Raw genomic sequence first — 14,063 nt, forward strand, 5'->3', positions numbered from 1 at the left:
CGAAAACATAGAAGAGCATCTCTTGGGCCCAAATATGACACAAACTTCTGTTTCTTTTGCAGAGTCCTGAGAGTTTTGGTGCTGACATCTCAGAATACAGGCTGGAGTGGGGAGAAGACAAAGGGAATTTAGAACTGGTGTATACTGGCACAGCCAATTCCTTTGAAATCCACCAACTCTCAGCCGCAGCACACTATTTCTGTAGACTACAGGTAAATCAAGACAATTTACATAGGATTAGATATAAATCAAGATATGAGGATATAAGTTTCCACTTTCCTCATCACCTTCCTGTAAAAGTCTATGGAGATTCTCAGTCATCCAGGTCATGTTTTTCCCAAAGGAGCTTTTTCAAGCTGGACTTTCTGGTTTTTTTCTTTGAAGACATTTCACTTCTTCAAAGATGCTTCTTCAGCTCGGACTGGATAGTGACATTTTTGGAGAAACAAAGCAGATTTAGGGAATAATTGCAAGGAGCTTTCAGTCCAGTGAGTAATTGGACCGCCGTTCACACAGCCTGGTTGCAAATAAACCGCAGCCCAATAGTGGGCCACAGCCCAGAGGTTGTAGACCATTGATCTAGATCTTTGTCTCTCTATAGCTCTGACTTCCAACTATGTCACTAGTTTGTGGAATAATGAAATCCAACCTCTATTTGTTTTCCAGGCAATAAACCAGGCAGGAGCAGGATCATACAGTGACCTGGTATCCTGCAGAGCCCCGGCATCTGTTCCTGAGGCTGTGACCATCCTCTACGTATCAGAGGATGAGCACCTGGATGCCTGTCCAATGCCTGTTGTATGCCTCGTATTGAACTGGGAGGAACCGTGCAATAATGGGTCTGAGATTGTATCTTACAATATCGAACTGGGAGATAGTATTTTGTCAGTGGGTCAAGTCACAACTTACGTAATTGAGGACCTGCCTCCAGAAACCACATTCCGGTAAGTGTTACTGCAAAGATACAGATACAGATTAACAGAGTTGGAAGGGACCTTGTAGGTCATCTAGTCCAACCCTCTGCCCATGCAGACCCTATACCATTTCTGACAGATGGCAGTCCAGTCTCTTCTTGAAAGCTTTCAGTGCTGAAGCTCCCACAACTTCTGAAGGCAACTTCTGTTCCATTGGTTGATTGTTCTCACTGTCAGAAAATTTCTCCTTATTTCTAGGTTGAATCTTTTCTTGTTCAGTTTCCATCCATTATTCTTTGTCTGGCCTTCAGGTGCTTTGGAAAATAGCTTGACCCCTTCCTCTCTGTGGTAGCTGCTCAAATATTGGAACATTGCTATCATGTCTCCCCTAGTCCTTCTCTTCACTAGACTAGCCATGCCCAGTTCCTTTCAACTATTCATCGTATGTTTTAGCCTTCAGTCCCCTAATCATCTTGGTTGCTCTTCTCTGCACTCTTTCTACATCTTTTTTATAGTATGGTGTCCAAAACTGGATGGAGTATTCTAGGTGTAGTCTTACTAAGGCTTTATAGAGTGGTATTAGTACCTCATTTGATCTTGATTGTATCTCTCTGTTAATGCAATTTAGGATTGCATTGACTTTTTTGGCTGCCGCCGCACATTGTTGGCTCATATTTAATTGACTGTCCTAAATTGGTTGTACTAAATTGGTTGTACTAAAATTGAGTAGGGAGGGTGACCAATCTCCAGGGGCTAATTCCAAGCAAAAACCCCTATAAAACAAGTCGAATAATGAGGTGAGGAACAATGGCAAGGAAGACCAACTCAAGTACCAAATAGGAGACATACCCAGAGGAAGACATAAAGACCTCAAGTGTATTAACTTCAGCAAAAATCTAAAGTTTTCTTTCTCAGATCTTTATAGAACATAACCAAGAGCTAAAAGATGTTTGGAAGGCATATTTCAGATCAGTCCATGTGTCTTTCCTTAGAAACCATGATAAGAGAAACTTAAAATATATCCAGCGGTAGTATGCAACTTTTGATCTGAGCTCTCAGACTAGAAAGATAAAACTGTTATCCGCTTTGTAAATCCAGGGGAGGTTTCATGACTTAGCTACCCAAATGTGTAAATATTTCAATATATACTGTTGCTGTTCCTGCCTCTTGGGGATCAAGTCATATGTAAAATCATATAAATGTTTGATCTGAATAAGATAATTGTAGCCACTGAGCACAGAGTTGATTGTCATCTTCTTCATGGAGTGATAAGGAGAAAGTTACATCTATCACAGATAGAATCTAGAACAGGGGTCTCCAACCTTGGGAACTTTAAGCCTGGCGGACTTCAACTCCCAGAATTCCTCAGCCAGCAAAGCTGAGGAATTCTGGGAGTTGAAGTCCTCCAGGCTTAAAGTTCCCAAGGTTGGAGACCCCTGATCTAGAAAGCAGAGTCTGCATTGTCACAAAATACCACAAGATTGTGTCTTGGTTTTGATGCATAGCAATGGCTTTTTCCTTGTTTTGACCATAACAGCCAAATGCAGAAATCTGCAAAAGTTTTAGAAAGTTGCAATGAGAAATATTTTGGACAATACTGGTTAAAATCATCTCATCTTAAATGCTATCTTGTCAGGTTCCAAAAAACAAGAAAGTCGTGTGACGTTCTTCTTAACAGTTTCCTTTATTGTTCCTTGCCCAAAAAAAAAAACACACCAAAAAACAAACAAACAGAAATCTTGCCAAACCAAAGTGGACTACTACTTCTACTACTTCCCATAAAACTATGGGAACTATTAAGGAGGAGCTGTCTTCACCCTCTGCCTCCCACACAAATTGTGATGCCTCTTACTCCTTTGGAATGGAGCCTCTCCATCCCAGGAAATCCAGACTACCTTCCACCACAGTCCTTTCTCAATTCTTCTAATCCACCTCAACCTTTTCTGTTTCTTCTTTCTGTTCTCCCCTCCAAACCTTATAAATTACTGACTCTGCCCTTCTCTACTTTTCCTTTAATTTTGGGTGTGTGGTAGAGCAAAGCTTCTGCCCCTCTTCTTTCACTCAAGGCCTCCAAGAAAGAAAAGCAGGCATAAGGAAGGATCTCTGCTAAATTTCATGGATGTGCATATGTGCTTTTTAAAAGTATGTGGTGCTAAATTTGCAATCCCTCCAACTTGTGGGTACCAACATTTGTGTCAGGTCTTGTGGTAGTTCTATTTTTTTTAAAATCCTACATTTATTATTTATATAAATAACTGAAGGTAGTGAACATAGCCAATGCTGCTTCCTCCTACTATTTTCCCCCACAACAATCCTGCGAGCTGGGTTGGATTGCCAGAGAATGACTGGCCCAAAATCATCCATCCAGCTTTCATGCCTAAGGCAGGACTAGAACTCATAGTCTACAGATGATAGACCCAAAGTCATCCATTCTTCATGGCTAAGGTGGGACTAGAACTCACAGTCTCTTGGTCATTGGCCCAAAGTCACCCAGCTGGCTTTCATACCTAAGGTGGGACTAGAATTACAGCACCCTGATTTCTAGACTGGCACCTTAACCATTGGCAGGAATAGCCAACACTCCAGAAGATAGGCTTAAGATACAGAAGGATCTTGGCAGACTTGAACATTGGGCCCTACCTAACAAAACGAAATTCAATGGTGAAAAAAAGTAAGGTTCTACATTTAGGCAGGAAAAACAAAATGCACAGGTACAGTATATGTGGTACTTTGCTCAATAGTAGTAACTGTGAGAGAGAGGGATCTTGGAGTCCTAGTGGACAGCCATTTAAATATGAGCCAGCAGTGTGGAGCAGCTGCCAAAAAAAGCCAACACAGTTCTAGACTGCATAAATAGAGGGATAGAAGCAAGATCATGTGAAGTGTTAATACCACTTTATAATGCCTTGGTAAGGCCACACTTGGAATACTGCATCCAGTTTTTACAATGTAAAAAAGATGTGGAGACTCTAGAAAGAGTCCAGAGAAGAGCAACAAAGATGATTAGAGGACTGGAGGCTAAAACATATGAAGAACGGTTGCAGGAACTGGGTATGTGTAGTTTAATGAAAAGAAGGACTAGGGGAGACATGATAGCAGTATTCCAATATCTCAGGGGCTGCCACAAACAAAAGGGAGTGAAGCTATTCTCGAAAGCACTTGAGGGTAGGACAACAAGCAACGGGTAGAAACTAATCAAGGAGAGAAACAACTTAGAACTAAGGAGAAATTTCCTGACAGTTAGAACAATTAATCAATGGAACAATTTGCTTCCAGAAGTTGTGAATGCTCCAACACTGGAAGTTTTTAAGAAGATGTTGGATAACCATTTGTCTGAAGTGGGGTAGGGTTTCCTGCCTAAGCAGGGTGTTGGACTAGATGACCTCCAAGGTCCCTTCCAACTCTGTTACTGTTACCTCCAAAGTCCATTGGTGGGATTCAAAAGTTTTTTACTACTGATTCTGTGGGCGTGGCTTGGTGGGCATGGCATGGCTTAGTGGGTGTGGCTTGGTGGGCATGGCACAGGAAAGATACTGTAAAATCTCCATTCCCTCCCCACTCCAGGGGAACATTAATGCAAAATCCCCATTTCCTTCTGATCAGCTGGAACTCGGGAGGCAGAGAATAGATGGTGGCAGGGCCAGTCACAGATAGTTTTTATTGGTTTTCCGAACTACTCAAAATTTCCGCTAGCGGTTCTCCAGAACAGGTCAGAACCTACTGAAACCCACCTCTACCAAGGTCCCTTCCAACTCTGTGATTCTATTCTATTTGCAATGACGCCTCTAGACCAAACTGGCTCTCATAATTAGCATTACTCAGCAGAGAGAGAAAACCCTGTCCTTCCCTATTCTTTCACATTTGAAAGATAGACCTCCAAGAACAAAGTGCTAGATCTCAATCAACTTTACACACACGGTGAGATCTCATCATGGGTGTTGCTTTCACATCTGGTGTAAATGTATATTGTGGCATTTGTGTGATGACCTCATCCCATATTGTTATTCGCTTCCCTGTAGTTGCTTTTAATCTTTTCAGCCCTGGCTCCAACAGCTTCAGTCTGTGCCCTGAGGAACAGTGGACTTCTGTTTGCTTCTAGCATATGACTGGTGCCATTTTGCTTTGCAATTGCTTAGGCTGCAGAAAAAATAATAATTCTGCTAAGTAGAAATAACCATTGCATCCCATAGAATAAAGCTGTTGAATAAAGCTTTCCATTCACATCCTTCCTTAATTACCTTTCCCCCCTCTCGTAAATGATTGAGGATATCTGCAAATAATGCTCATTTTTTTACTTTGCATTGGTAACCATTAAACTAATTAGAATATATGTTAGAAATAATGGAAAACAATTAAAGGTTTCCAAACGAGAATGATGAGCATAACCAGTAATATAATATAGTCGGTTTTTAGGTCCTGGGTAGTAATTATTAAATGTGCATATTAATTCTGTTAATGGGTCTGTGGAGATAAATAACTGAACTTATAATATTTTTTTCTTCGGACTTGCGAGAAAATAATTTAGGAATTAATATAGATTAAGGATCAGCTAGCAAATATAACTCTAAAAATCTAAAGTAACCCAAAGTCATTTTCTTTTCAGACAGCATCATAATAGTATCTCAATTCAAATTATTGCTAATAGCAGCACAGAGCAAATATACATTATTCTTGTTAGTTATTGTTATTGTTAATTAAGCTCTAAGAAATTTATCAGGTTGAATCAAATATAAGTCCAATAGGATGAGCTTGGGAACTTGGAAGTAATAATATTGACAAATAATATTTTTCCAATAACAATAATAAGCGCACTAGGGTATAAATATTTTTCTTTCATCCAATTCCATTGTTTTCCAGATGAGATCACAGGATCATCAAAACTAGAGCATAACTCAATAAGGCTGTATATTTTTCTGAATGAATAAATAGCATTACAGTTATCTGAAGAACCTCAAGAGATCTGCTGAGATCTTAGAAGGATATGTCAATAACACGAAGATCTGATACTGTATCTGGGTTACAAGAATCCTGGAAGGTCCCTTCCAACTCTTGTTGGAATCCACATGACCACTAGATGGCAGCAAGGAGTTAAGGATGTTTTAAAATACTGCCACTTAGTGGTTCTGAACATTTTGCAGCCTAAATAAAATTATCTTAATAAACATAAACATAGCCTTCTAGTTAAGATTAGGCATCTTGTTATCTCTAAATATGACTTTTTAAGTGAATAGTACTGATCTTTGGGGTTTCCAGAGACTGTCTAGGATAGCGTTTCTCAAACTCAGGAAATTTTAAGATGGGTGAAATTCAACTGTTAAGATTTCTGGCTGGGAGTTAAAGTCCACACATCTGAAAGTTGCTGAGGCTAACACTGCTCCAGAAATCCAGAAAAGGAGCTGTCTAGGGTTGTCCCGGACTGTTTGTATTTTATGTCATACTGAATTTTAAACCTAGTTTCAATTTAAATATACCGTTTTATACTTCTGATCCCTGTTTGTTAGGGGAAGTAATTCAGTTGCACCTACCTTGTAAGATAGGGGTGTCAAACTCAAGCCCCGGGAGCTGGATCTAGCCCGCGGGGTGCTTAGATCTAGCCCGTGGGACCTCCCTAGAAACAGCGAAGGACCTCACAAGCTCCATTTTCACTGGCAGAGGGTTGAAGGCGCCATCCTAGCCAAAAACGGAGCTTGCAAGGGCCATGTGTGCCCCCCCCACCCCTGAGCTCTGTTTTCACTGGCAGAGGGTTGCAGGAGGCTGTCACAGCTGAAAATGGAGCTTGGTGGCTTTTGCTGGCAGAGCACTCGGGCCGCCACAGGCACCCCCTCGACATGAGTGACATCATGTTGGCCATGTCCACCCTGGCCACGCCCACCCCAGCCTTCCAAGGCCAAACACAACCTTGATGCAGCCCTCAATGATATCGAGTTTGACACCCTTGTTGTAAGGGGAATGAATTTAATCTTCCACTACAAGCTGGTGTTAATTCTGAAATGGAGAGAAGAGAAGGCAGCTTTCCCTTTTGACTTAATTATTTGACTTAATCAGATAATCTGATGGGAAAAGGTTGAAAACAGTGGTGGTATTCAGCCGGTTCTATCCATTTTTGGGCGAACCAGTAGCGGCAGCTGCAGGAAGCTCTGTCCACCTGCCCAGACATCATCACGTCCCGTTTTTGACACTCTGTGCATGTGCAAAAGGCCCTGTGCATGCGCAGAAGTGTCGCGCGTGAGCTCACATTTGCAAACTGGTAGTGAATATCACCCCTGGCTGAAAAGGTATCAGAGATAACTGTTCACTTCATCAGCCATAATATGTTCGAAGTGCAACATAAATGCTCAAGGCTTGGAGGAAGAAATAAAATAAATGCCATAACTTATTGTGAATTATGCCACTCTTGTATTTTTATTTAACTTGATAGGTATTTACTGTTTTGGCACTGGTGAATTCTAACTCTGTCACGCCCCCCACCCCCGGTTCTCTTACATGTGAGAACCACAACAATTATTACAAAACAAACATTGCAAGGAAAATTTAAAAGGCAAAAACTCAGCCACTGCAAAAGAAATGAAACTTCCCTTTTGGTGGTGTTGTTTTAAAAAGATTCTTATTTCTTATTTTTTGAGAAAGTGAAATCTCAAAAAAAAAAAAAAATTGGCCATATTTGTACGAAGCTGCCTTTGACTTTTAATTTGTCCTGATGACTTTTTCAATGCAGCCAGCCTTTTCCTATTGCACCTGTCAGGGAATTTTGCATAGCATATGAATGGGTAAGTCCTGTGTATTTATGGCAGCCTTTCTGAAGAACCATTAGAATGTTCAATTAATGTTGCACAAGTAATGACTAAGGAGAGCTGTGTGACCTTGTAAGCACAAAGGAGCATCAGGCAGAGTGCATTGGCTGCTGCTTCGTAGGAGGTGATGCTTTGTTTTGGTTTTTTTAAAGGAAGAAAATATCTAATTAAGCTATTAATCAATGATACATGATGAACCAGAGCTAGTTTGATTTTCAGACTTCCTACTATGCAATGTGTTGGAGGAACTGTTCATGCTGCTTTTGGCTGAGCAGATGTGTTTGGGCTGGTGTTAATACCCTTTTCAGATAATCCAGGCAAGCAGCACAACCATCAATAACAATAACACTTCATTTCTCTCTTCCTCTCATTTCTGTCTCCAGAAAACTGCACAAACACACCCCTCTCCGTCTGTGATTTCTTTCACATGACTGTTGTCTTGTCTATAACTTTTCCTGTGTCTATTGTTTCTTATCTGAAGGTAATTTCCTCCTATTATTACAAGCGTGAAAAGTCAACTCTTAGGTAGCAGTTGCTATCATACCTAGGACAGTTTCTGGTTAAGGGCCGTGGATAGCTCAGGCTGTAAGGAGCCTGTTATTAGAACACAGTAGCCTGCAATTACTGCAGGTTCAAGCCCGGCCCAAGGTTGACTCAGCCTTCCATCCTTTATAAGGTAGGTAAAATGAGGACCCAGATTGTTGGGGGGGCAATAAGTTGACTTTGTAAATATACAAATAGAATGAGACTATTGCCTTATACACTGTAAGCCGCCCTGAGTCTTCGGAAAAGGGCGGGATATAAATGTAAATTTAAAAAAAAAAGAAGAAGAATATATACAGTATATATATATATAAGGGTGGCTCAGTAGCTAAGACGCTGAGCTTGTCAATCGAAAGGTCGGCAGTTCAGCAGTTTGAATCCCTAGTGCTGCATGACAGAGTGAGCTCCCGTTACTTGCCCCAGCTTCTGCCAACCTAGCAGTTCAAAAGCACGTAAAAAATGCAAGTAGAAAAATAGGGACCACCTTTGGTGGAAAGGTAACAGCGTTCCGTGCGCCTTTGCCGTTGAGTCATGCCGGCCACATGACCACGGAGACGTCTTCGGACAGCGCTGGCTCTTCAGCTTTGAAACGGAGATGAGCACTGCCCCCTAGAGTCGAGAACAACTAGCACATATGTGTGAGGGGAACCTTTACCTATACAGTATATATATATATATATATATATATATATATACAGTATATATATATAAGGGTGGCTCAGTAGCTAAGACGCTGAGCTTGTCAATCGAAAGGTTGGCAGTTCAGCAGTTTGAATCCCTAGTGCTGCATGACAGAGTGAGCTCCCGTTACTTGCCCCAGCTTCTGCCAACCTAGCAGTTCAAAAGCATGTAAAAAATGCAAAGTAGAAAAATAGGGACCACTTTTGGTGGAAAGGTAACAGCGTTCCGTGCGCCTTTGCCGTTGAGTCATGCCGGCCACATGACCACGGAGACGTCTTCGAACAGCGCTGGCTCTTCGGCTTTGAAACGGAGATGAGCACTGCCCCCTAGAGTCGAGAACAACTAGCACGTATGTGTGAGGGGAACCTTTACCTATACAGTATATTCTGGGTTCCTGACTGAATCTTTCTACATTTTGTACTTTAGAAAAGCTGAAAATTCTTGTTGACTGAGAGCAGAAAAACACACAACAGACTAGCCAAATTGATATCTGTACAGTAATAGGTAATGTGTGTGTACACCCACTCCCACAGATAGTGTGTTTGTGTGTGTGCGTGTATACATACACACACACACACACACACACACATTTATATGTGTATACAGATAGTCCTCAATGTACGAACACAATTGAACCCAACTTTCTGTTGCTAAGTGAGACAGTAATTAAGTGAAGTTTGCCCCATTTTACAACTTTTCTTATCACAGTTGTTAAGTGAATCATTCCAATTGTTAAGTTAGTAACATGGCTGTTAAGTGAGTCTGATTTTCCCATTGACTTTGCTTGTCAGGTTACAAAAGGTGATCACATGATCCCAGTTTTGTTTGTTTTATTTATATAGACACACACACACACTTTATGTATCTTTATGTGTAGCAACTGTATCTTTAAGCGATGAATTACTGGCAGTGTCAATACTATAGAGCATGTGTGTCAAACTTGGTCCCTTTAAGACTTGTGGACTTCAACTCCCAGAGTCCCTCAGCCAGCAAAGCTGGCTGAGGAACTCTGGGAGTTGAAGTCCACAAGTCTTAAAGGGACCAAGTTTGGACACCCCTGCTATAGAGCATGTGTGTCAAACTCACCACATCACGTTGCCATCACATGATGTTTTGCGAAGTTTCTCCCCTTCGCGGAGTTGGGTGGGTGTGGCCTGCGCGTAACACATCTGGCCCATGGGCCACCGTTTTGACACCCCTGCTATAGAGTGCGCATGCATTTGTGAGAGTGATATTGAGAATTGATAACATCGGAATTCTTCATTAAAACTTGAGCAGACTCACCACAGTTCGAAGGATTATTATCACAGAATGTAAAAGTCAACGGAGAAGGGATTGGACTAAAATTTTTCTCACCATTCATTAGTAAAAATTAGAAACTCTACTGTCTCTTGAATTGATGCTGTGTATATGCATGCATAGGGGACACGGTGGCTCAGGGGCTAGGATGTTGAGCTTGTCGATCAAAAGATCGGCAGCTCAGCGGTTCGAATCCCTAGTGCTGCCGTGTAACGGGGTGAGCTCCCGTTACTTGTCCCAGGTTCTGCCAACCTAGCAGTTTCGAAAGCACGTAAAAATGCAAGTAGAAAAAGTAGGGACTACCTTGGTGGGAAGGTAACAGCATTCCTTTGGCGTTGAGTCATGCCGGCCACATGACCACGGAGACGTCTTCGGACAGCGCTGGCTCTTCGGCTTTGAAACGGAGATGAGCACTGCCCCTAGAGTCGAGAACAACTAGCACGTATGTGTGAGGGAACCTTTACCTATACAGTATATTCTGGGTTCCTCACTGAATCTTTCTACATTTTGTACTTTAGAAAAGCTGAAAATTCTTGTTGACTGAGAGCAGAAAAACACACAACAGACTAGCCAAATTGATATCTGTACAGTAATAGGTAATGTGTGTACACCCACTCCCACAGGTAGTGTGTTTGGGTGTGTGCGTGTATACATACACACACACACACACACACACATTTATATGTGTATACAGATAGTCCTCAATGTACGAACACAATTGAACCCAACTTTCTGTTGCTAAGTGAGACAGTAATTAAGTGAAGTTTGCCCCATTTTACAACTTTTCTTATCACAGTTGTTAAGTGAATCATTCCAATTGTTAAGTTAGTAACATGGCTGTTAAGTGAGTCTGATTTTCCCATTGACTTTGCTTGTCAGGTTACAAAAGGTGATCACATGATCCCAGTTTTGTTTGTTTTATTTATATAGACACACACACACACTTTATGTATCTTTATGTGTAGCAACTGTATCTTTAAGCGATGAATTACTGGCAGTGTCAATACTATAGAGCAGGGGTGTCCAAACTTGGTCCCTTTAAGACTTGTGGACTTCAACCAGCAAAGCTGGCTGAGGAACTCTGGGAGTTGAAGTCCACAAGTCTTAAAGGGACCAAGTTTGGACACCCCTGCTATAGAGCATGTGTGTCAAACTCACCACATCACGTTGCCATCACATGATGTTTTGCGAAGTTTCTCCCCTTCGCGGAGTTGGGTGGGCGTGGCCTGCGCGTAACACATCTGGCCCATGGGCCACCATTTTGACACCCCTGCTATAGAGTGCGCATGCATTTGTGAGAGTGATATTGAGAATTGATAACATCGGAATTCTTCATTAAAACTTGAGCAGACTCACCACAGTTCGAAGGATTATTATCACAGAATGTAAAAGTCAACGGAGAAGGGATTGGACTAAAATTTTTCTCACTATTCATTAGTAAAAATTAGAAACTCTACTGTCTCTTGAAGGATCTCTGGTGAATTGATGCTGTGTATATGCATGCATAGGGGACACGGTGGCTCAGGGACTAGGATGTTGAGCTTGTCGATCGAAAGATCGGCAGCTCAGCGGTTCGAATCCCTACTGCTGCCATGTAACGGGGTGAGCTCCCGTTACTTGTCCCAGCTTCTGCCAACCTAGCAGTTCAAAAGCATGTAAAAATGCAAGTAGAAAAGTAGGGACTACCTTGGTGGAAGGTAACAGCATTCCTTTGGCGTTGAGTCATGCCGCCACATGACCACGGGGACGTCTTCGGACAGCGCTGGCTCTTCAGCTTTGAAACGGAGATGAGCACTGCCCCCTAGAGTCGAGAACAACTAGCACATATGTGTGAGGGGAACCTTTACCTATACAGTATATTCTGGGTTCCTGACTGAATCTTTCTACATTTTGTACTTTAGAAAAGCTGAAAATTCTTGTTGACTGAGAGCAGAAAAACACACAACAGACTAGCCAAATTGATATCTGTACAGTAATAGGTAATGTGTGTGTACACCCACTCCCACAGATAGTGTGTTTGTGTGTGTGCGTGTATACATACACACACACACACACACACACACATTTATATGTGTATACAGATAGTCCTCAATGTATGAACACAATTGAACCCAACTTTCTGTTGCTAAGTGAGACAGTAATTAAGTGAAGTTTGCCCCGTTTTACAACTTTTCTTATCACAGTTGTTAAGTGAATCATTCCAATTGTTAAGTTAGTAACATGGTTGTTAAGTGACTCTGATTTTCCCATTTACTTTGCTTGTCAGGTTACAAAAGGTGATCACATGATCCCAGTTTTGTTTGTTTTATTTATATAGACACACACACACACTTTATGTATCTTTATGTGTAGCAACTGTATCTTTAAGCGATGAATTACTGGCAGTGTCAATACTATAGAGCAGGGGTGTCCAAACTTGGTCCCTTTAAGACTTGTGGACTTCAACTCCCAGAGTCTCTCAGCCAGCAAAGCTGGCTGAGGAACTCTGGGAGTTGAAGTCCACAAGTCTTAAAGGGACCAAGTTTGGACACCCCTGCTATAGAGCATGTGTGTCAAACTCACCACATCACGTTGCCATCACATGATGTTTTGCGAAGTTTCTCCCCTTCGCGGAGTTGGGTGGGTGTGGCTCTGCAGAACACACATCTGGCCCATGGGCCACCATTTTGACACCCCTGCTATAGAGTGCGCATGCATTTGTGAGAGTGATATTGAGAATTGATAACATCGGAATTCTTCATTAAAACTTGAGCAGACTCACCACAGTTCGAAGGATTATTATCACAGAATGTAAAAGTCAACGGAGAAGGGATTGGACTAAAATTTTTCTCACTATTCATTAGTAAAAATTAGAAACTCTACTGTCTCTTGAAGGATCTCTGGTGAATTGATGCTGTGTATATGCATGCATAGGGGACACGGTGGCTCAGGGACTAGGATGTTGAGCTTGTCGATCGAAAGATCGGCAGCTCAGCGGTTCGAATCCCTACTGCTGCCATGTAACGGGGTGAGCTCCCGTTACTTGTCCCAGGTTCTGCCAACCTAGCAGTTTCGAAAGCACGTAAAAATGCAAGTAGAAAAAGTAGGGACTACCTTGGTGGGAAGGTAACAGCATTCCTTTGGCGTTGAGTCATGCCGGCCACATGACCACGGAGACGTCTTCGGACAGCGCTGGCTCTTCGGCTTTGAAACGGAGATGAGCACCGCCCCCTAGAGTTGGCAACGACTAGCACGTATGTGCGAGGGAAACCTTTACCTTTTATATGCACGCATTTAAAACTATAGCAGATAATTGTCACCTGTTGATTTCCACTGCCATTTATTGGCTAAACAGAAATGCATGCTGAAATAACTTTGTCTTTGAAAGTTAGCATCAGGTCCATTATTTTAAAATGTTGTTTGCTGTAGTTTTTGAAAAAGCTGCACTTCCTGAGCTTTTATCCAACATAAAAATGTAGAAGGTAAGTTTTTAGGAATATGAAATTCCCTTCTGTAGACTGCAAGTCTGGTAGATTCATTTCTTGTGTTTTTGTCTCCTCCGGATCCATATTCTGAGTTAGATCTAATGAGCAAAGAGCAAATTTGTACAAGAGATTTCTTGTAGAAATTTCAAAGAAACACCATAGTGGCTATTAACGAATGTTAATAAAGAGATACAGGCAGGCAGGCAGGTTTTGCATGAGAGTAGAATCAAGAAATAAGAATAATATACCAGAGTATTATTTAGGGCCGTGATGGCGAACCTATGGCATGTGTGCCACAGGTGGCCATATCTGTGGGCACGCGAGCATTGCCCTAGCTCAGCTCCAGAGCACATACACACGCCAGCCAGCTG

General features: G+C 41.9%; 1 protein-coding gene across 1 annotated transcript in view; it reads left to right on the forward strand.

The window, feature by feature from the left end:
• The window catches only part of FNDC3B (fibronectin type III domain containing 3B), a 360,647-nt gene that overhangs the window by 292,602 nt on the left and 53,982 nt on the right, over positions 1–14,063 (forward strand). The window contains exons 21-22 of the mRNA XM_058187252.1: positions 63–212; positions 667–944. Of these exons, the coding sequence (XP_058043235.1) occupies positions 63–212; positions 667–944 (428 nt within the window). The remainder of the gene's footprint in view (positions 1–62; positions 213–666; positions 945–14,063) is intronic.

This window comes from Ahaetulla prasina, chromosome 6, assembly GCF_028640845.1.
Source record: "Ahaetulla prasina isolate Xishuangbanna chromosome 6, ASM2864084v1, whole genome shotgun sequence".
Lineage (NCBI taxonomy): Eukaryota > Metazoa > Chordata > Lepidosauria > Squamata > Colubridae > Ahaetulla > Ahaetulla prasina.